The sequence below is a fragment of the Protopterus annectens genome, chromosome 4.part0, assembly GCF_019279795.1.
Source record: "Protopterus annectens isolate FY-2018-M chromosome 4.part0, PAN1.0, whole genome shotgun sequence".
Taxonomy (NCBI): domain Eukaryota; kingdom Metazoa; phylum Chordata; order Ceratodontiformes; family Protopteridae; genus Protopterus; species Protopterus annectens.
This window is the reverse complement of record NC_056733.1, coordinates 860,033,584-860,058,692: the sequence shown is the minus strand read 5'-3', so window position 1 is coordinate 860,058,692 and position 25,109 is coordinate 860,033,584. Positions and strand designations below refer to the sequence as shown.

The following is a 25,109-nucleotide window of genomic DNA, read 5'->3' as shown; positions in this document are numbered from 1 at the left end:
ACGATGATTTCCAGGCAGGCTTGAGGAAGTGTATTCAGAAGAAAGAAACTGCAGAAAGAATTGGAAACACGAGGGTAGGTCTCAACCTCTAAGAGCAAGAACTCAAGACAAAGCTGTAAATAGTGAAGACAAATGCCCAAAAGTGGAGACAATTTTTAAATACTATTACAAACTTTAAAACTTGCTAGAGTACATGTGTTTTCCATTACAATGAATGTAGTGTAGGCTGTGAAGTATTAAATTAAAATGCTGGACAGTAATTTCTAAATTCAGTTGTTAAAGTGCCAGTTGTTTGCCAGAAAACAAAATGTTAAGAAAAATGGACCAAGAACAAGAGGCAATAATCAAGACATTCTGTGCAAATCTGTACAGGTGAGAGGCATGAGCACAAGCCATTAACTCGACTGCAGCTGGAAGCAGCATGCAATTTATACCAGAGCCCATGAGCATCAAAATGTTACACATTGTTATTGGAAGCAGTACACAATTAAAATAAATTAAATAATACTTTGCTGACTGAAGGCATGCTTCTTGTGAATTCTTGCTTCACTTCACCACATGTTTTTCCGCTTTACTGCTTAGAAAACAAGTATTAAGCCATTGAGACAACGGGATTGCAGCACATGGTGCGAGTAGACCAAATAAAGAGAAATGGCGCAAGCAAATGGTGACTTGGCTGCTGCTTGGCAGCAGCATGGGAAACATGCCAGTGCATCATGAGGACTGAATATCGTTACTGAAAATGTGTTGGCCTCAAGAAGTCAAGGCTCAAATACGCAGGACAGGGAAGTCACCTAAAAGGAATGCAAAAGTACATTAAGAGTTTTAAAACTCACCTTATCAGCAAAGTAATAGAATGTAGAAGATGATACTGGCTGAGGATAATACGCATTCTTGATAATAGAGTACAGTCAGCAGGTTACTCTAGTAACAAAAAGGGAGCTCCACACAACATACTGCTGTGGGATGGCAACATAGCACTGACATCACATTGTGTGGGTAGTTCTTTGTTTATTTTTCACTTGCATGCAAATATGGCAGTGCTGATGTCACTTTGCGGGAGCGACTTCCAGACAACTACTGCTGATTTGTAGCAGGCTTGGTTGCATCATTAAAGAGGCAACAGCAAGCTTTTTTATGGAGTGATCACTCATTTTCAAAAGTGAAAACAAGACAGTACAGTAAGGCATTGTGCCTTTGGAGAAAAACAGTTGGTTTAAAATTTTTTTAAAGCTGCACTGCTCATTTTTTTAAGCAGGAATCATGTAATAGGGAGGAAAAGTGCTGGCATGTTGAGTATTTAGGAATAATATCCAATTGTTGTCCTTTAAAAGATCAACACAGACCGGCTTGGTAGCCAGTTTTTATTCTGGCTCTATGAAACACAGTGGAAGGGCAAACATATTTAAATAGCTTAAGTGGGATGACTGCAAAATGACACTTGTGAGCTTACTGACAGCAGTGAATAAAAGAGGAGAGGGAGGGAGGGAATTTTGTGGTCAAATTATCATAAAGGAAGACAATAAGAGATATACACAATAAGAATATGGTGCGAAGGTGTGAGACATTCCTAGACATTTAGCTCTGTGATGAATATTGTGGAACTGCATTCAAGAAATCATAACTTCTGAACTGGCCTGTCACACTTTTCTCACAAGAAAGAAACCAGGATTTAATATCAACAGTTAGACTACACGAATGGCAAACAGATGCACCTTTTTATTGGAATTACTGATATAAGCTTAAAGTGCTTAGCTAAAACAGATACAAATTGTTAAAATGAACTTAAAGTGATCATAACACATGAACTAACCTGGCTCTGTCTCCTCTCACAAAAAAGAAAGAAACCTGAGAGTAAATGACAATTAGACCATTTGAATGGTAAAATTCAATGCACCTATTTGCAGGAATTACTAATGGAACCAAATCAAAATTTTATAGACAGTAATGACACATTGTAGTAAACTAAAATTTGTGTAATAGTTCATAAAACATATCCACTGATAATAATATATAGACGATATGACTTTCTAAAGTTTTCCATCTAGGATTGCCACCTTTTCAACTGCCCAAAGTGGGATATTTTTTGTAGAAAAGTGAGATTTTGCAGCACAAAACATACCCATGATCAGAGCAAAGGATATAACTTCACTTTTTTGCTCAAATCAAAGTTTATTCTTGTAGCATTTGAGTTGTTTATGCTATTTTATATAAGATTTAGGTGTTTCAGATATCAAATAACTGTTTTATTTAACTATTAAAGAAAACTATGGAAATTGTTTTTCTGCTAAAATCTCAAGACAATTGTGATTTTTAAGTTTTTTTTCTGCAGGACACAATTGCCCAAAGAGAGACTACCCCTCACAAAGGGGCAGGTGGTAACCCTATTTCCAGCATACTGATATCTGCAACTTTAGGATAAGTCTCAGAATAGTTGTAAAAACATAATTTCACAGAGAAGTAAGACATGGGTTGCACAATGCTTTTAATTCAAGTCCACACATAGTCTTAAACATTGCATTGCTCTAAATGACTGTCTCCATGTTATACATGATTTCAAAACAGCTAGCTACACAATTAATGTAGCAATATAACCACAGAAACAACCAAGTCATTGTTATACCATAAGGAAGATGGCACAACAAATTAATCAAATCCAGCTGTGTATTCCACACAGGGCTTCATTATTAAAAACAGCCTACCAAACGGTGCAGACATTGTGCAGATATCAACCTGCTTACAAAATACTGCAAATCATTGGTACAAGTAAAGCTCATCAGGTTGCAAGCAAACCTTGAATTTTATACCAAAGTTGCCTGAAAACCGTAGTAAAATAACTATATCATATACACAGGTAGATGCTGTTCCTGAGTTTTGTTACTGACTTGGCTTTGTGCAGTTCTGTTCTTTGATTCAGTCTAGTTATTTATGCTCTATATTACTGCATAAATGTTTAATATGCATCGAATTAGATTAGGAAAACATTCAAAATGGAAAAGAAGAATTTGTTATAGATGATGAAATTAAGCTATGATTAGTGACATAAAATTGGAAAATAACCATGTGATCAGATTTACATGTCTTATTATGAATGCCTCATTGTTTCCTATAAATATAGATGTTAATGTGTCTAACTGACTAGCATACATACATAAATTAGTATATTGCTTTTGTTCCTTATTAGCCAGATGGTAAAACTTGTCAGTAAAAGATGAGAAGTTGTTTTCTGGGAAGTACTAGAAAGAGAAGTCAAAACACATAAAGATAAGCTAGAAAACATGTTTCAAAAATGTTAACGTATTCCACAATGTTTTTATGTCATCAGCAGCTCTTTAAAATTAATAAGCTTTCATATGGTTGTAAATTATGACAAATACATTACAGGGTATTTCTTTCTACTTTTATAATGAAAATGTTTGGGTTATTTTAGGATTTTCTTTGGGATCCACTGTCCAGTCTCACACAAAAGGAATATGGATGTGGGTCATTCCTCATCCCAAGCAGACCGACTGCTGTCTAATGGTTGTTGATACGGAAGGACTGGGAGACGCTGAGAAAGTGAGTCTGTTATAATTAAACAGCTTCTGTGCTAATCTCTAACTCTATATAGCTTTAGTGTAGTGAGTTTATCTGCAATTTCATGCATTCAGAGATGCACAGTTACTATGCTTAATGGATACATTCATTTAGTTCTGCCAGTTGCAGAGCCAGTTGCTTTTGTCTATTTCTTAATTATTTTTTCAATTATTTTTACTGAAATATATACAGGAACATAAATTAACATAATAAAACAAATAACTATTTTCACGAGTATCTACAGCTATTGATGCTACGCATATTATTAAAATTCATTAAACAGCCATAAACTGATCTTAGAACAGAAATTAATAATGAGTTTAATTGTATCCAATAATTATAGTATGTGGTTATTTTTATTTATTTATTTTTGCATTAACAGGTATGCCCTTGTGGAATGGATTTGCTTAGAGAGATTAGTACTGAGACTGTTAAACAGAAGACAATTCTTTATTTGAAAACAACATTGACAGTATTTATAAACTCTGAAATCTAAGGAGTAATCACACTTTCCCAATTCTTTGAAGTCATTTTCCTGCATATTGTTAATAAGCTTCAGAGGAGTAGGAACTGAGGATTGGGTACACATCCAGGAACTGGAGTATTAAACAATGCTTGCAGGAAACATAGCATTTTCTCCAAAAATGTTACAGAAATTGTAGTGATAAAACATATGTCATCAGTCTGCTTTGATTAACAATTTACACCTCCAACAACAATGCCTATCTTTTTGTGTATATATGAGGTGATAAAAGCTACATGTAGACATTTCTAAGAGAATAACCTTTTAAGGATACTAAAATACTTTTTATCAAATGTAGTTAAAGTTGAAACACACATTTTGAAATCATATCCCAGCAGTTACATTTGATGCATTTATAGTTATTAATTATTTATACCTATTTTGGATTAGTATGATCTCCCTATCTTACCATTTATTCTGAAATTCTTTAGAAAATCAGGAATGAGTGGATATTCTTTTTAAATTATATTTGAGATTAAAATTATCTATTGAGTTGCATAGTAAGCTAGCTTTCCATATCCATGTCATATTTACTGATTAAATAGTCTGTGTTAAGCATTGTAATCCCACTTAACATTTTATTCCAAAAGACCAGATCCCTAGTTTTTAAGCTTAACATTTTTTGAAAGTTCAACTGTCTATACATTTTGGAATAAATGCTGTAGAGAATAAAGTGAAACATCACACGTTTATCTCTGGGTATTTATATAAAAAAAATCTTAGTGTTTGAAGATATGGATTGTGTAAATAGAATCTGCTAGATTATTGATGCTTAAAACATTTCTTTAACAGCCATTTGATAATTTTCTTCTAGATATGTAAAGTTGTATAGTGATTTTTTCTTTGTTTTGCTGTTTTGAATTATACTGTTTAATTTGCTAATATTTCATTTTTTTAATTATATTGTTTAATTTGCTATTTTCTTCATTTCAATTATGCCATTGTAAAGTGTTATGAGCTTTTCTCCCATTGCCTGTGCTAAAATGGGGCATGTGCCCAGTAGGACTTTCCCAGTGAACAAAGGTAAAATAAATGAGTAAATAATTGGTTTCATGCAGTTTTATTTCCAGTTGGGTAAGTAATCAGAACTTATCCACAAAGCTACTGCTTTAATATTTGAAGTCATAGCATATGTTTCTAGGTTAGGAATTCCTCTTCCCCATCTTTCTATTCTCTTACATACTGATTCAAACTGTTCTATATTTGTTGGGATGTGATAAGAACTTCAAACATATGTTATTAAATTGTTTAATGTGTTCTTTACAATGAATTAAATTAAAGAAGTCATTTATATAATGTAAATTATTTTGGTAAAATAATTAGTTTGATTAAAATCAACTTATGTTCCATGGAAAATAATAATTTATATAATTTATTTTTGTATTAATATTTTTAATATATTCCCATAGTTTACTGTTGCCAGTCTTCTACAGTTGCATGTAAGACTACCCTTTAAATATTTAAAATCTTTACTATTCCATTTAAATTTATTATTAGTTTCCATCAAATAATTTAACTCTTTGTTAATAAAGTGTTAGCCTTATTCGGAATTAACTTTAGTCCTGACAGCAATTCAAACATTTTGAATATTTTATATATTATCATTGAAGAGTCTATATTACTTATTCTCAACTGTATATTGTTGCAGATAACTGCATTTTGGAAGTATATTTTTCTAGATTTGATTAAAACTGAATCAGAGCAGGTATTTCCCTTAGGACTCCCACATCCCTTTCTTATTGCCCATACGCTGATATCAATCCCTGATAGGAAAAGCAGTCTCTTAACAGTACTCCAAACTTCTTCTTGCTCTCATCCAACACTATTACCATTCTTTCTCTAGTTATTTACACCCAATACCTTCATTCTTTTGCCAGCTACTCCAGTAAATTCCAGCCCTTCTTGCCTATTTTCTGTACCCCAACTTGCAGCCATCCCTACTGGAAGAAATCTAATTTCTCCATGCATGTGTTGGCTTAGTTCATAGAATACTTTCAGCAACTTCATGAATATACTATTCTGTATGGTGGTTATTATTTTCCTCAAGGATCTGCATCCAAAATCCATTCTCTCTTTATTTATTAATCCTCCACTTCATTATTATCCTTTCACACTTTCAATGATAACCTTCTGCTTGTGTTATGTATGTGATTGTGTAGCTCTGAAATATCTTTCAAACCAAGTAATCCTAAATCACATTGTTCTATTGAGAGGATAATTGTATTCCACTTAACTAATGTTGCCTTCTTTTCCTCCAAGATACATTCCTTCAACTTTTTTATTAACTATTGTCTAAAATCTTTCCTCTGGTTGATAAAAAATGTCTGTCTATATAAAACTAAATAGACTAAAACATGTTCACTGTTTGTATCTTACTATCCATATCTATAAACAAAATTTCCCAGTTTCTCAGTTGTTCTATTATCTTTTGTTAACCTCCACCCCATATATCCTTAGCTGCTGTAACATAAACCTTTTTAATCCATACTCCTAAGCACTTCATATTATCATGTCCCCATAAATATGGGCATTACTGAACCAAGTCAAGTGTGGATACATAATATACAGCTATCACTTTTGTTTTACATTCATTAATTTTATATCCTGAAAAAAACTTGAAAATGCCTCCAATTTTTCTACAACACTGAGATGTCCTTTACTGGATATATCACATACAAAGTAATAGCATCTGCAAATAAAACCAACCTTTTCTGATTACCGTACCAATTATATTCTTGAATTTCTGAGTCTCTTATTTTCTTTGATAGTGGTTCTAAACACAAAACAAATAACTAAGAGAAAATAGGATACCCCTGTTTGGTTCATGTGTTCAAATGCAGCTTATCAAAAAGAAACCCCCTGACTTTAATTTTTTCCTCTCATCCTGCATATATCCTCCTAATTAACCTTATTACTGTATCAGGGAATTCAAATGCTTCCATTGTCCTAATTATAAAATCACAGCTTTCTCTTTCAAATACTTTCTATGCATCAGGATCCACTAATAACAGCATTATTTTCTTACATTCTGCTTCATTCTAGATTATCTCTTCTCTTTTTAACTTTAACTAATTTTCCCTATACTGCTCTTTACTTTCTTGCACTTGCCTCATATACCTTTATAACTCCTTCTCCCCTCACTTCCATAGCATATAAATATTCATATATATCTTTATTTAAAAAATGATTCAATGGTTCATCTATTTGTATGTACTTCATGTGTGATATTCTCTAGACCTGTCAATTATTATTTAACCTACTCTATGTACAGATATTCTCTGTTGATTTTCCTATTGTGTTTCATGGTGGTTTTAATTTTTTACTCTTATTTTTATTTTTGATTTGATTTTTATTGTAAAAATATGTAATACTTCTGGAGCTTTTCTCCTCGAGTCTCCACCGAAAATGGGCCCGTGGCTTAGTTGAACTAACCTGTTTAACAAATGTCAATAAATAAATAAAAAAGAAGTTATGTCTTACCATAATATTCCATCTGTATTGTTGATCCTTGTTTAGTCATTACGTATGGATATCGGTTCCGACCTCGGAACCGAGCCGGTTATTTTCCAAGCTCGCGTCAGCTTCAAGCTCTCGAGCTAAAACTCTTACCCATAATTCCCCCTCTCCCTTTTACCTCAGATTAAGTTTGCAAGTTAAAGAAGGTAGAGGCTACTTCTGGTCAAATAACCTAAGAGAACTGAATGGTGAGATCCACTAGAAACCATAGGAGGGGGAAGGAGGGAGGGTCGTAATGACTGAACGAGGATCAACAATACAGATGGAATGTTATGGTAAGACATAACTTCTTTATCTGATATTGTTAATCCTCATTCATTCCTTACATATGGGACAGAGTCCCCAGCTACCTCTGTTCCTGGGAGGCTCTCATGGAAGGACATTCCTGAGTACCATAGAACTAAAAGATGCTCTTCCTCTGGTGGCCAAATCTAATTTATAATGATTGATGAAGGTATGAGGTGTAGCCCAAGTTGCAGCTGCATAGATGTCATGTAAAGAAGCTCTGGCATGGAAGGCAGCAGAAGTTGCCACCGACCTTGTAGAATGAGCTTTCATTGTAGTAGGCAATGAAATATTATGTTGTGTGTATATAAAGGTCACACAGTCCTTCAGCCATCTAGCTAATGTGACCTTAGCAACAGCCAATCCTAATCTAGGTCCAGAGAAGGCCAAAAACAACTGGTCAGATTTACGAAAGGATTTATTCCTGTTTATGTAAAAATGGATTTGCCTGTGTATATCAAGGGTATGTAGGCAATACTCTCCTCTGTTTGAATGGTTGGGAAAGAAAACTGGCAATTCAATGGCTTGATTAATGGACATTGCCGAGATCACTTAGGCAGAAATGATGGATTAGTCCACAGAGATACTTTCTCCTTATGAAAAATCTAGTATGGGCTCTTGATACATAAAACTTGAAGTTCCAAAATACATCTGGCAGAAGTAATAGTGACCAAAAACAATGTTTTCCATGACAAATACTTGAGGTTGCAAGAAGAGGCTGGTTCAAAGGGTGCCATTGTCAGAGCTTGTAGAACTAATGGTAAATCCCATGGTTGAATAGGTTCTCTAAAAGGTGGCTTCAGATGATTCACACCTTTTATGAAGGTCTTGCACAATTTATGAGATGTAAGAGAGGAATCTTGGATACCCTCAAGAAAATTAGAAATTGCAGCCAAATGAACTCTAATAGTGGAAGCCGATTGGTCTGATTGAAAGAGATCAGCCAGATAGTCTAGTATTACTGACACTGGTGCTGAAAAGGGGTCCATTTGTTTATCTTTCAGCCAGCAGGTAAATCTTTTCCACTTGCTCAGATAAGTGATTCTAGTGGAAGACTTATGGGAAGCAATGAGAATATCACGTACTGGTAAAGAAAGATCATTATGCTTGGCAATCAAGGGAATTGGAGTAGCCAAGCCATTAACTTCAGGCTGTTCAGGTTGGGATGAATGAGGTTCTAAGGGTGTGAGATCAACTCTGGGGTTGGATGGAGAATCCATGGTCGATCTAGTAGGTGAGGCCAAAGGAACGGGAACCAAATCTGTTGTGGCCAATGTGGTGCTATGAGGATTACTTTGCTCTGCAACTGCCAGGCTTTCTTCAGAAACTGGGGAATGAGAGGAAAGGGGGGATATGCATAGAGGAGACCCGAGGGCCAATCGTGGACTAGAGCTTCCCTGGGTGGCTGTCCTGGAGGGGGAATCAGGGTGAAGTAGTTGCTGCATTTGTAGTTGGTTGGGGATGCAAAGAGGTCACAGCAAGGATGGCCCCAGCAGTGGAAGATCTCCGCCACTATCAAGGGATTCAGGGACCACTCGTGAGGTTGCAGAATGCATCTGCTGAGTCTGTCTGCTATCACATTGGAACTCCCGGGAATGTGCGTTGCTAGAAGAAAACGGTTGGTAGCCATCGCCCATTGCCATATCCTCATGGCCTCTCAACAAAGGGGGTAAGATTTAGTTCCACCTTGCTTGTTGATGTACCAGACCACTGCCATGTTGTCTGATTGAATTGCAATTGTCCCAGATGGCAGCAGGGAATGGAATGCTTGCAATGCCAGAAGCACTGCCCTCAGCTCTAGGACATTTATATGCAGATGGTCCACCAGATCGGACCAAGTGCCTTGGACTGTCTGTCCCTGACATAGCCCCCCCATCAGGGAGGCATCCATGGTCACTGTGGCCCTAGGTTGCTGGGGGGAAAATGGGCGAGACAATAGTGAGAGATTGTGTGTCATCCACCAATTTAAGTCCTGTTGCATCTGTGGGTTACTGGAATCATGGCTGAAAGAGGATGCTAAAAAGGATACCATTGGGTGAGCAGTAGCCATTGTAGAAGCCTCATGTGAATCCTGGCCAGGGGAACAATGGTGATGGAGGCTGCCATGGAACCCAACAGCTGGAGAACCAAGTGAGCGTGGATTTTTCCTTTGAGATGATTTGGAATTAGTTGTTGCTTTATCCTTAAAATTCTGTGCTTTGGAATGGCAGCTCTGCGGTTCCTCGTGTCCAAGATGACCCCTATAAATTCTGTTGACTGAGATGGGGTGAGATTGGATTTCTGCCAGTTTATTGTTATGCCTAGCCTTTCAGCAGTGAGGAGAGAGTATGCCAAGGCTTTTTCCAATAGATGTCTGATGGGGGTGGAAATGAGCCAGTCGTCTAAGTATGGAAACACCTGGAATCCTTGAAGTCGCAAGTGAGCTGTGACAACTGCCATGCACTTTGTGAACACTCTGGGGGCTATAGAGAGTCCGAAGGGCAGTACTCTGAACTGGTAGTGACTGGCTCCCACACGGAAGTGCAGAAATCTTCACGATGGCCTGTCCACCTTTACGTGGTAGTATGCATCTTGAAGATCTACAGAGCACATCCAATCATCTTTTTCCAAAAGCAGGAGGATAGACTGTATAGTGACCATCTGGAATTTTTGTACTCTCACAAACTTGTTTAGTGCACTGAGATCCAATATTGGTCTCCAGTCCCCGGTTTTCTTTGGCACCAAAAATAGTCTTGAGTAGAATCTGGATCCTAACTGGTCTGGAGGGACTATTTGGATGACTCTTTTTCTTAGCAGCCTTTTTATTTCTAGTGCTGCTTCTTTCCTTTGACTGGGTGGAACATCGGGAAGATTTTTTGAAGGGACGGGACAAAGATCAAAGGGGATATGATAACCTCTGGTTATTATCCTTTGTACCCAAGAGTTGGTGGTGATGGTTAGCCAGACAGAAGGGTACAAGGAGAAACGTCCCCCAACCACCTCCAGAGGAAAGGAGTTGGACAGCTCTTCAGGAGCACTGGTAGGATTGACCAGGGAAAGAATCCCTGGAACCCTGGTTATGCGGTCCTCCTCTGTCCCAAAAGGGGCATCTTCCCTGTGAGTTTCCCCCTCTGCCTCTGGGGGAGAACTCAGTCTGTGTGTCATGGAAAGGACCCTGAGATTTTTTAAACCATATTTTCCCACTCTTCTGGTTTTGGGAGAAAGCATGTTGAGGGGAAGAATAACAGACACCTACGACAGAAAGGGTCTTACCATCTTGTTCACATCTGGCCAGTGTGCTTTTAACTTTGGGCCCAAATAACAAGGAAGGCTCAATGGGGGCATTGAAAAAGGAAGACTTAAAAGGTTCCATGAAGTTGCACAAGCACATCCAGGCATGTCATCTCAAGACCGCAGCTGAACCCACTGCTCTAGATGCTCTTTCTGATGCACGAGATATCAATCGCATAGAGGAGTTAGATATAGATTCAGTGGTGGCCAGCTGAGAGGCCACTTTGTCATGGACCTCATCAGACACTGCACCAGCCAAGGTTTCAAAGATCTCAGAAACCAGATCCCTTTGAAGCCCGGTAAATTGCGCCATATAATTCAGGGACCTGATAGCAAAGGTCGCTGAAGCAAATGTGCACTTCCCTATTCTGTCCAGGGCCTGGGACTCCCTGTTAGGTGGATGGACAATCTTGCTTTACTCTTCTGCCAGATCCTTTTTTGTTACGGCTGCCACCACCAAAGCATCTACAGGAAGACCTTTGGACCAATGGGGGTCTGAGGCAGGAGGGGACAAGATCTTATCTGACCTCTGGGGAATAGCTTCAACAGTATCAGGGGCCTTCCAAGCATGCTGCACGATGAACTTGACAAGTTCATTGGCAGGTGGAGTAACCCAGGAGGTGGGGACCGAGCGTGAAAAGCCTGCAAGAACACCGATTCCTCAGGGGTCAAATTGGAGGGCTGCCAGTCACCTATCTGTTTCAGGATTTCAAGGATATCACCAAAGGATACCTCAGAGGGTGACTGAGGGGCTCCTTCCCTCTCATCAAAATCTGTGTCTTCAGTGAGAGACTCCTCAGTGGAGTCCATGTGCTTCCCCTTACACAAACTTTTCCAGTGGACCTCCTCAGCGGGAAAAGCTGGGGAAGACAACAGAAAAGGGGATTCCAGAACTAATATGTCTTGAGGCCCTTGCACCCAGTGTCTGGTAGATGTGACTTGTGAAACCAGTGTAGCAGAGATGGGCAGAGGTATAGACAGTCCAGTATCACCAGCATCAGCGAAAGCCTTCTCCATCAGTTGAAAGGCTGGTCCATCTGGAAAGGAGTGTATGTCAAGGACAGGAGTCACTCCTCCCCTAAGTGGCTCAGCCTGTCGACTCGGAGTCTCAGGATGGCTGTGGAGCAGCAAGCTATGCATATCACAGCTGACATCCCGAGTCGTGGCAAAACTTTCCTGCCATGAAGGCAACTGTGGTTCCTTAGTGAGATCCATAAAGGGAACCGCAGAAGGGGAAGACTGTACTATGTCCATGGACTTCAAAGGCAATGAAGGAGGAGAATAAGAGGGTGACTTTGGAGATGGGTGATCACCTCCCAAGGAAGGGTAGCTCCTGGGGGGTGGAATACCTCTGGCCAAGAATGCCTGGCCCACAAGATGCAACACATCATATTCAGAAAGACTTCTAGTAGACCTCACAGAGACTGAGGGAGAGACAGGCCTGTCCGCAACAGAGATAGACTCGGTGCCCATCTGATCTGTCCGCACCGAAGACAACGGTGCAGAGAAAGACTGAACTACCGTAGTCTGCACCGAAGAAGTCATTGGTGCCGATGTCATCATCTGCACTGACACAGGGATCGGTGCTGAAGTGGTTGTCAGTGCCGAAGTGGAGGGAGTCAGAACCGACAAAACTGGAGTCGGCAATAAAGGCCTCAGTTCCAAGGAGGATCTCAGAGCCGATGCTGACAAGGTCTGCACCGACTGAACGGTCAGTGCCAATACAGTGGTAATGGTCTGAACCGAGGAACCCCTTGGTGCCGATATGTAGAAGGCTGTGGGAGAGGACGGAGCCGAAATCACTAACGGAGCCAAAGGCTTCAGTGCCGAAGGTCTGGGCACCAAAAGCACTGGGGCTGACTGTGAGAGCTCTGGAGCTGAAATTTTAGCCTTTTTAGATTTTGGTTGTAGAGAGTCTCCAGCCGGGGATGAATGCAAGGATTTAGTCTTAGTAGGAACATGCAATTTCTTATGGGCTTTAGGCGGGGTTGAGACCTTTGGCCCTGAAATAGCCTCTGAAAAGGGAGATTTTAAAAGTCCCTTCAGTATCAATTTATTTTTCTTTCCAACAAAGTCCTTTTAGAAAAACCATAACATATAGAACAAGGAGGTTCAACAGACAGATGTGAAGCTCCCAAACAGTAAACACATAAAGAGTGTGCATCAGAAGTAGGCAGTTTGTGTCCACAATCAGAACACCATTTAAAACCTGGACTGTCCTTTTTATCTGTCATTTTTACAGAGGAAAAATACCACCAATGGTACAAAAAGGTTACCTGAAGGTATGAAAAAGAGAGGAAAGAAATTACCAACGAGGGTAGGGAGAAATGACCTCACGGTAAAAAGAGTAAGTAAAGGATGGAGAAGAAGACCTGAAAATATGAAAGCTAGATGCAATAGGGTAAGAGATAATAAAATATTAACTTTTCTGACAGAAAAATAATTGGTAAAGCAATTAAACAGCAATTGACTGTACTTAGCTCAAGAGAAGTAGCTTGACATGACCGGATGGCAACACAGCAAACAAAATCTGGGGTAAAAGGGAGAGGGGAATTATGGGTAAGAGTTTTAGCTCGAAAGTTTGAAGCTGACTCGAGCTTGGAAAATAGCCGGCTCAGTTCTGAGGTCGGAACCGATACCCATACGTAAGGAATGAATGAGGATTAACAATATCAGATTAATTGTTCTACTAATGTTCTCAGATGTTTGCTTGCCCTTCACAAAACTACATTGATCCATACCTATCAATTTTGGCAAGACCTTTGCCATTCTTTTAGCTAGTATAGACATAGATGGTTTATAATAATGATTTAAAAAATTTGAAATGGGTCCTTTTGAGGCTGGGATGGATGGTTATTTACCTTATTTGTGCAAGAACAAACAACTGATAAAATATAATCAGATCCTGCAGATAGACTAGTGGTGGACCGTAGCTGGGATAGCTACTAAAGTTCAAAAGAATGACACGGATATATGAAACTTGAATTATGTCACTGATAAAACAGAACGAAAAAAAGATGAAAAAACACTCCTTTTAAATCCACAGAAACCTCACTGCTTCGCCGAATTGGCAAGATGTTGAACTAAAGTGTAACAAAAAGACTGTTACACACTGATGTTTAGCAGTTCAAAAGTAAAGTAGGACTAAATCTGTTTATATCCCAGGCATATACATTCCTATAACTCTTCCAAATGATGCAAAGTAACTTGAACACAACTCACAACAGTCTGTGTGGGAGACCACAACAAGCATAAAAAGTACCTTAGAATGTTTGTAAAGCTGATGAAATGTTGTAGAGCAAATGCCTGGTTGCTCAGGAAGTCCTGACTATCCGTTTAGCTTGTGGTAGAAAACCCAATCCAATACTTTGTGGTTAGAAAAACACAAGAAGCTTCCCTTGGCAAACTCAATAGTTCCAGACTTGCAGGAAGCAAATGAAGCACTAGCACAATTGCTATGTAAACAAACTCAGAAGTTCCAAACTCATAGGAAGCAAAAAAGGCGCTGTAGACTGAAAATAAATCCTTTATTACAACGATAGCATTCCTTAAGCACTAGTTGAGCGCTTTCATCTGCACCATCGCAGACTTCATCAGAACTAGTGCAAAACATTTAATTAACTCATTTTTTTTTTTTTTTGCTTCCTATGAGTTTGGAACTTCTGAGTTTGTTTACATAGCAATTGTGCTAGTGCTTCATTTGCTTCCTGCAAGTCTGGAACTATTGAGTTTGCCAAGGGAAGCTTCTTGTGTTTTTCTAACTACAAAGTATTGGATTGGGTTTTCTCTACCACAAGCTAAACGGATAGTCAGGACTTCCTGAGCAACCAGGTATTTGCTCTACAACATTTCATCAGCTTTACAAACATTCTAAGGTACTTTTATGGTTGTTGTGGTCTCCCACACAGACTGTTGTGAGTTGTGTTGTTACTGCATCATTTGGAAGAGTTACAGGAATGTATATGCCTGGGATATAAACAGATTTAGTCCTACTTTACTTTTGAACTTCTAAACATCAGTGTACAACAGTGTATGAGTTTGGAACTTCTGAGTTTGTTTACATAGCAATTGTGCTAGTGCTTCATTTGCTTCCTGCAAGTCTGGAAGTATTGAGTTTGCCAAGGGAAGCTTCTTGTGTTTTTCTAACCACAAAGTATTGGATTGGGTTTTCTCTACCACAAGCTAAATGGATAGTCAGGACTTCCTGAGCAACCAGGCATTTGCTCTACAACATTTCATCAGCTTTTACAAACATTCTAAGGTACTTTTTTATGCTTGTTGTGGTCTCCCCACACAGACTGTTGTGAGTTGTGTTCAAGTTACTTTGCATCATTTGGAAGAGTTATAGGAATGTATATGCCTGGGATATAAACAGATTTTGTTCCTACTTTACTTTTGAACTGCTAAACATCAGTGTGTAACAGTCTTTTTGTTACACTTTAGTTCAACATCTTGCCAATTCGGCGAAGCAGTGAGGTTTCTGTGGATTTAAAAGGAGTGTTTTTTCATCTTTTTTTCGTTCTGTTTTATCAGTGACATAATTCAAGTTTCATATATCCGTGTCATTCTTTTGAACTTTAGTAGCTATCCCAGCTACGGTCCACCACTAGTCTATCTGCAGGATCTGATTATAATTTACCTTATTTGGGTAATACAGCCATCATAACCTTTTTTCCAAAATGCTGCTAATACCCCTCCTTTTAAGATACTACTAAACAAAAGTTTCCAGATCTTTATCACTTTTTCCCTACTAACTTCCAAACTTCCACAGGAAACTCATCTGTGCCTGGTGCCATCATGCAGACTGATTATACATTATCATTTTTGTCTTATCTACTAGCAGTTGTTGATACTCATATTCCTCTAATCTTGCTATAATTAAGTTTTCCATAATATTTCCATTTCTAATTTTTCTCATTTTTCATATTTCTCTGCTTTATACTTTTTTTTCATAAAATGTCTGAAATATCTCTAATAGTTCTATAGAATCTCTGGTTATCTTTCTTGTCATAGGCTTCCTAAGTTTGGTGACAATGCTTACTACTTTAAGTTGCCTAAGTCACTATGCTAAAAGTTCTTGTTCTCTAGGGTTGTTATAAAAAAAAATAGTTGCTTAACAGCAACCTTTCTAAATGCATGAATATTATCCAAATACTCCCTTATTTACTTTTTATCACTCTGCAGTTCCACCTTTTCCTGCTCTGTGAGATTTTTTTTTATTCTACAATATTTAACCTTTGTCAGTGCCTCTAAATAATTCTTTTTATTTCTGAACATTATTTCTTTTTATTTAATTTCTACCCTATTAAACTCCATTTTCATTTGATCCAACTTACTAACTATTCCTTCTGAAAATAAATTCTATCTTCCCTAATAACTCTCAAATAATTTTGATTACCCATTCCCTAAATTTCTCTGTTTTTAACATGTAGGTTGGGCATCAACAGTATCTTATTTTACTTCATAATCCTGCATTTTCATCTTAGTTTTTATCAGTGCATGATTTGAAATAATTATAGGATGTGTGCTGCAACTTTCAATTAAATGCACATTTTCCTGTGAAATATATTTTCTATCCAATGTAGCCAAGTTATTGTACCTTGAGGAATAATATGTCAATTTTCTTAGAGTCCCCACTAATGAATTCACATCTTCCATACAAATATTTTCATAAATGTCTTCAAAAATCTACCTTCCTTTGTTATATTTCCCCTTCTAGGCTCCCTTGATACATTTTGACTATTGAAAATCAAGTTCCTGTCTCCACCTAGAAGTAATTTTCCATGCTGAAAGCTGATTATTTCTTACCAAATTTTATTAAGCTCTATAACAGACGTTTTTGGAAGAATATAAATACATGCCAGCATAATCTTCCTCCCTTGCCAATAGCTCTTTATTACCACAAATCTACCATTAGAGTACTTTATCCTCTTCTATCATTATTGGAGTCCCTCTAGCAGTCATTATCATTACTCCCCCTTTTCTTTGTCTCTGACATTCTGCTGAATATCCATTCCTAAATCATTTCTTTGTCAAATTTACGTGATCACTTATTTCTAAATGTGTCTCTTGCAGCATTGTTATTTGCGCTCTGCATTTCTTAATATAATTCAATACAGTTTCCTTTTTATCTGTACCTGTATGGCCATTTATATCCCAAGATACTATGGATAGAATAGCTATTATGATAATAAATTATTGCTTTTACTTATTATACATGATATTTTTAGTGTGTATTTCCCACTTTTGTCTTACGTGTACATACTAATGTTTGTTAGGCTGAGTTTTTATAAAGCTATTTCTTCTCATCTCTATTTGAACCTATGCAATATTTGTCAAGACTTTTTTCTTTAATGAAGACCCACTTTCTTCAAAATACCCCACCCCCCATTAATTTAGAGCAAACAAACAAAATGATGTACATTTTAATCAAATGATGTTTAACGCTCAAGATTTTCCAAAATCAGCAGCTGCACCCATAGACATAATCTAATCCAAAATTAAGGTTACCCATTCTAAAGCACTTGTTACAACCTTTCTCCCACTTACACTTTTCTTATCTCTATTCCCCTCTCAGTTGTGAAAGCAGCTTATAGTCTCTCAGGAATTATTAACTTTTAGCCCTAAGAAAAATTGCACTGGCTACCTTTAAGCAACAACTGAATTATGCAGTGTTTATTAAATGCATTGAAGTATTAAGGCTGCTGGGAAGGCTACTGTATCTTATTCACTTCCCATAATCTCAAACATTATTTTCACTAAATGCTTGTCATTATACCTTTACATTTTGCATTTCTCTCAGCGAAGAATGCTCAGAACTCTCAAGATTCTTTGTACCTACAAACAGCTTGTCTCCATGTAAATGCTGTCAGAATTGAGAAAAAAACAACTTGTAGATGCACAAAGGAATCTTTGTACATTTTAATCAAAAGTGAATGTTCAGAATTCTCCTGGATACGTATGTTTAGATATATACTTCTTGTTTTACTCTGAGAACATTTGCTAATGAAAAAAAAAGACAATTTAATGCATTTGTAGATGTAAGAAGCCAAGTATTTAAATGCTTTCATCATTTTATCTTATTTTTCAAGTCTGTTTGCTTACAAAGAACTTGTTTATAGCCTAAGTCAAGGGCAGTAATCTAGGCATTCACTTTTATAAATACAAGGGCAATTATCATCTTAGATTTATATATAATATAATCAGTATACTTTTATACCGTACCCCACCACAACAATCCAAGTTCACAGTATCATATTAACTTAAACTTGCTTCTGTTCAGCCTCCCTTTTAATCTTTTACTGTAAAACTTACATTTCTTACAACTAAAAAGGTACTTTTTTACCTTGATATCTTTAACACATACAATAGTCACTAAGACTTCCCCATATTTAAAATACATCTGATTGCTCATAATACAAAACATCTTTACACACAATGCAATACGCTTTTTACATCATGAAATGTTTTATACAAATCCTAATAAGAACAAAATTGTTTATTTGCAGTTATGTTTTCTCATGAGTGTTAAAATATAATGTGAGGTATATGCTTTACAGTCTACCCACAGGCTTAACAGAGTCAACAAAAGTCCACTTTCTTTGCAGCCACTTTTATTTGCAAAGTTACATTTCACAAATGTGATTGATGCTTTTAATCTCATATTTATTCACTGATTTCAATGTTCATGATCTTTTCCCTAATCATTTCCATCTCCTAACCCTAGAATCTGGCTAAAGTACAATGTACTCCTGATTCTTCTTTTCAGTTCCTTGCCTGTTTTCTGTCTCTCAAATATTTTTCTTTAGAACACTGAAACGAGTTTACTGGCAAAGTCTCTCTATGAGCTGTATTTTCAGAAGAATGAGAAGCAGAGTCCCCTATGCTTGCTGGTTTACTTTTTGGTGGCTAAACATTTTTATTTCTTCCTTAGCCTGTTCTGCATACAAAAATGTCTTTGATTCTCCAGGGAAAAAAATACTTTGAAGATAGTCAGATACAGCAGCTTGAATCTCACACCAGCCTCTCGAGATTCCCTGATTGCTGGGATAAATTAACTTCTCTTCTACCTGGCGAGCAGTGAATAATCATTTTCACAAACACTCTGCTGTATCCAATTTTTGACATTTTTTTCCCTTCTGTCACAATTTTGTCATGATCATCTCTTTGTGCTGGTATGATTGCATCTTTTTTAACATAGGTCTTGACTGCTTTTTCATGTCTAGATTTGAAATATGCACTCAATGGGCCCTTTCCATAAATAAATCCTGCTGTGGAACAAAAGCCCATTTCTTTGTTTACTACCGTCCTATAAGTAATACAATCTGTTCCTTCTGATTTCTGTGGTACAGAAAAAATATCAGTTTTTCTCTGCACTCTCTGTGTTCTAATGCTATGTTATTGAAACATCTCTTCTTAAGAAGCCTCATAGTCAGTCAGCCTTTTCTTCATTTCAACCTCTGAATTTTGCAGTTTTATAAGTTCACCTGAATATCTAGTTAAAGCTTATTCTATTTTTCCAGCAGTTTTGTTATTTGATGTGATATATTCCTTTAATATTTTATCTATTTTAATTACTTCTAAGTATGTTTGATTTATTCCACCGGATTCATTAACTCCTGCACTAAGTGTGCACCATTTTGAGTGAACAGACAGCACAAGCATAACTCACACCTTCATCCTCCTAATTTTAGTTTTCCTGCTGATTTTCTTGCAGCCTTAAATACAGACAGGGATTCAAAAAGGTTACCACAAAGTATAGACTACATGTACACTTAGTGTAATCTGTCTGAGTGACTAGAAAACACAAAAAACAGCACTTGGGATGTTCTTGAATACAGATCATGTACACTTAGTATAGGTGTTAAATATTGTTTCCTCTACATTATTGGAAGCCATCTTTTGAACCAAAGCTGAAGCATAGACTGATGTTTGCTGAAAAGCTGCAGGATCCTTCACAGCCAGTGTTTTCTCTTCAAATTTTCTGGTTGATTTTCTTTCAGGCTCTCCAAAGTTCCCCTTACTTAGTATCCAGGTAGCTTACTTACTAGCCAGTAACTGGATTTTACCCAAATAACAGTTTCAATGGCACTCCTTTTTTTTCCCAGTTTCCATTTTCACACTGGGAGACCTGAAATTAAGCTGCTGATAAGTATACAACCATCTTGGACATCTTAAAATAATTATTCTTTTGATGTTACCTTGTGTTTAGCTATTTAATATATTGCCAGATTCTTCATTCTCTATTAATGTGGATAGTATATTTTAATCTCTTGGCATATATTGACAAGAACATTTTGTAATCAACAGACAGTAAATATGTAGGTGATAAGAAGGGCATTTAGATATATCATCATCCTGTTTCAGTAAAGGAGCAAGTATATATTTCCATAACAGATGTATGTTAATGTAGCTTTACTTTCTGTGAAAACTTTTTGTAAAAGAGATAAAACATTTGAAGGCAGTATTTTATATAATTCAAGAATGTTGCAGTCATTAACTGGAACTTTATCTTCCTTCAGACATCTAATTTGCTCTTTTGTTACTGTTTTAGAGAGGAAAATATATTTTAGCCAGTCCTATTTAAAAAAGGATTAATTACCTTTTCTTTTGATTTCACTGTTGTTTTTTTTTTTTACATTAATTTCTCATAGTATTTTTAAAACAGTCCATAATTCTCCTATCTCTGTATATTTTCCATTACTACCTGGGATAACTGTACTGTTGTTATGATTAGTTCTTAGTATAATTTTTGGATCTAATAGCAAACATATGGAAGCCTTTAGGAGTTTGATAATAAGTTAATCTGACTTTTTTTCTAAAATAAGAACTTGTGTTTTAGGATCTTCTGAAACTCTGCATTCATTTCTTTCATTTCTGATAATAAGCCATTTACTGTTTTTTATATTTTTATGTTTAGATTGTCTCTCGTTTCTTGCAGTTCCCATAAGTCTTTATCCCATTGGTTTCACTTGTCATAATACTAATTTGAGACTTTGCTATATAAACATTCTTTCATCAAGCCCCATCAGATCACATTATAAGCTTTACCACTATTATTGAAGTCTAAGAATCATTGTATTTCTGTTATAAACAACTATGTAAAATCTTTTAACTTTGTTAGAAAAGCTGGCAGTCTATTAAAAAATCCAATTTAGAATAATGGCTGTATTTGAAAACTAAAGGAAAACTATTGCATAATAGTTTATTTTATTTGACGTAGACACACAAAAAAGCATTAACAATATCAAAGATGACTAAAGTACAAGTAAACCCTCACATGGAACTTAGGTTTCCTAGTTTAAATGAAACCCATTCAAAGTACCCATTCTTACATCACCCTCTTGCAAATGTTTATGCTAATTGCCCTTACATTAAATATGTATGCATATGTGTGTATGTGTATATATATATATATATATATATATATATATATTTACCTATCAAAACATCTACTCTTCATAACATCTAAACTCAAAACATCAAGTCCATAACATCTAAACTTCAAAACATCTAAAACTCATAACATCGAATCTCAAAACATTGAAAACTACAAAGCAACTATAAATAACATCCCACAGAGTTTTAACTATGTTTATCCAGGGACCAAGCCCCCCTGCACCCCCACCCCCTGTAAATTAAATATACCAACTCCAAGGTCGCACTACAGTGAGGGAAAAAGTTAATTTCCTATCCCCACTGTAGTGCATAAACGTAGCAAACAGTGTGTGGGATGCTATTTATAGTTGCTTTGGTGTGTGTGTGTGTGTGTGTGTGTGTGTGTGTGTGTGTGTGTGTGTGTGTGTGTGTGTGTGTGTGTGGTCAAAAGGAAAAACATAAGTTTAATTTCATATATCTTATTACATATTAGTTTGTATCCTTTTAAATATATATTTTCATTTTTAGGTTAATAAGTAAACTAAGCATACAGTCAGTGAGACTTTTGAGGAGGCTTTTCCCCCAAAGCACCAAAACACTGTTTAAATTTATTTATACAACACATTTTATTTAATGAGACAGATTTCCTTCTCAAACTTTCTTAACTTCTTTTTGAGCCTTTTGTATATACATAAGTATGTACCTTCATTCCTTAATCACATCTTCATTCTAAATAAAAATTACATTAAAAGCAACTCTCTGCATATGCTTTATATAATTTTAAACCAAGTACCAAATATTTATCTGCTGTTATTTATCATTTGTTGACTGGGAAAGTCTGACTTGGAACAAAGCCAATTTTCAGCATATGCCCATGGAGAAATTCTCCAGACACATGTCTTTGTAATGTGGGAGGAAACCAGAGCACCCAGAAAAAACCTGCACAAATGCGGGGAGGAAATGCAGACTCCACATGGAAGGTACCCCAGCTGAGAATCGAACTGGAGAACCTCTTGCTGTGAGGTGACAATGCTACTGCTGCACCACTAAACCATTACAATTTTATTATTATACTGTTCCCCTACAAGCTGCCTGAAATATACATTTCAGTTGTAATATATTATTATTACTGTAACAGACATTCTAACAAAAAATCAGGTGGAGGTGTTATGATAGGGATTAAAGATGGCTATGAGACTTGTGATTATTACATGTTCAATGAAACACCAATACTATAGACTGTGTAACTGAGACAGTAAAGACAACCCTAGAATATATAACAATTGTTGGAGTGTACAGACCACCAAAGTCAAGTGCAGATGACCTAGAGGAATTCATACATCTCTTACATGAAACACAGGAGGGAAGAATAATATTAGCTGGGGACTTAAATTTATCAGAAACAGACTGGAATAATATTGATTCAACAATGTTAGTAAAGAAATTATTTGCAGAGTATATTCAGGAACAACAAATGCTTCAGATTGTAAAAAAAAAACCCACCAGGGGACGGAATATACTAGATATTGTTTGTTTTCCCAAAGAAATTACTGTAACTTCAAGTCAAGTTTTACCACCATTGATGTGCAGTGATCATAGGGTTATTAAGGTTAATTTGTTGCTAGATAATTCTGCCAAACTGAAATCTAAGCCAATGCAAAGAAGGTTAATTACAGATTATAGGGAAGCAAAACAGTTACTATATAAAACTAACTGGAGTGAGGTGTTCACTGGAAAAACTGCAGATGGAATGTGGAAAGATTTGAAAGAGAAATTGTTTGAGTGCAAAAAGTCAAAAAAATGTTTAACATCAGGATCTAGGCACGTAACATCAGGGGGGTATATTTCCATGAGAACAAGATACCTGATTAAGGTGAGAGACAAAAAATATAAGAAATGGAAGAGACGTCGAACTACAACTTTGAAAACTGAAATAAATGAGCTGAACAAACAGATTAAGCATAGTGTTAGACAAGATCAAGAAAATTTTGAAAAAAAATATATAAAGATATTGAGCATAATAGGAAACCTTTTTATAGATACATAAGATGTGGAAGGAGTAAAGATACACAAACTGATAAACTGTGTGCAGATTCTAAATTTTATTCTCAGACACAACAGATTATAGATATATTTACAGAAACTTATGCAAAACAGCTTGGCTCCTCAAAAGGGGTGGTAAGTTGTCCTAGTGACATCCAGTTAACCCCAGATACTGGAATCAAATTAGATTATATTGAAAAAGAACTGTGCAAGCTGGATCCAAACAAAGGGCAGGGAAGAGACGGAATAAGTAACAATGACCTGAGAACACTTCAGCAAGAACTTACACTACCATTATATCTGTTATTCACTAGGTCATATAACTATGGGGAGATTCCTCAAGATTGGAGACATGCACTTATTAAACCTGTCTTTAAGGGAAAGGGGAGTAGGACAAACCCAGAATGATATAGACCCTTAAGTCTACTTTCATGTTGTGGAAAATAATGGATAAGTTATTGTCAGAACTGGATGGGTTGGGACTTGAAACCATATATCAGCATGCATATGTTGAAAATAGATCTATTACCACCTGTAACATGATATTCTATAACAATATAATAACAGCTATGAATGAAAAATTGTGCTGTGATATGATTTATATAAATTTAACTTTAGCATTTGACTGGGTCATACACAAAACATTGATCAATAAATTAGTACAACTAGGTATTGATGTACTGTTGATAAGATGGATAGCTGCATGGCTTACAAATAGGACATGGCAAGTATCACACACCAACTGAACAGGTGAAATCCTTGGTTACAGTCAAGGTGTCCCACAGGGCTCTGTACTAGGCCCTTACTTGTTTAGATTGTATCTTTCAGACCTTACTTTTTCATCTGAGGTGTTCTACTGTCTATTATATGCTGATGACCTGAAATTGGGTAAACTGATTACAAGTGTTACAGATAAGGCATGTCTGCAAAATAATTTGGCTAAATTGACCATTTGGGCATAGGAGAATAATATGTTGATAAATACATCAAAAATTAAGCATATGAGATTTGGGAGATATAAAATGAAAGGTGAATATTTAATACAGCACACAGTGATTGAAACTGTAGACTCATTTAAAGACCTGGGTATATGGATAGATTCAGCTATGAGTTTTTCTAATCATGTCAACCAATTGGCTAATGATAGTTATAGAACTATAGGTTTTATAAAAAGATTTATAAAGTCTAGCAAATCAAACATAATGAAGTCATTGTTTGTTAATTACATTAGACCCAAACTTAAGTATGGAATAACAATATGGAAACCCTACAGGAAAACAAGCATGAATAAACTGGAAAGAGTACAGCGAAACTATACCAAGGGCATCCATGGATGTGAAAATTTAAGTTATTATGAAAGACTAAAATATCTGAACTTGTACAGTGTCTCTTACAGATATTTAAGAGGAGATCTTGTTCAGGTATATAGGGCATTTAGGGACAACTACCTCTGGGAATGTTTGGGGTTATCAAAAAGTACTAGAGAATCATCAGATAACCTATGTAGAAGATTCTATAG

At 36.4% G+C, this 25,109-nt stretch overlaps 1 protein-coding gene across 1 annotated transcript in view; it reads left to right on the top strand.

Annotated features, from left to right (window-relative positions):
* Positions 1–25,109, top strand: part of LOC122800356 (guanylate-binding protein 1-like) — a 697,264-nt gene that overhangs the window by 35,904 nt on the left and 636,251 nt on the right. The window contains exon 3 of the mRNA XM_044069806.1: positions 3,431–3,558. Within this exon, the coding sequence (XP_043925741.1) occupies positions 3,431–3,558 (128 nt within the window). The remainder of the gene's footprint in view (positions 1–3,430; positions 3,559–25,109) is intronic.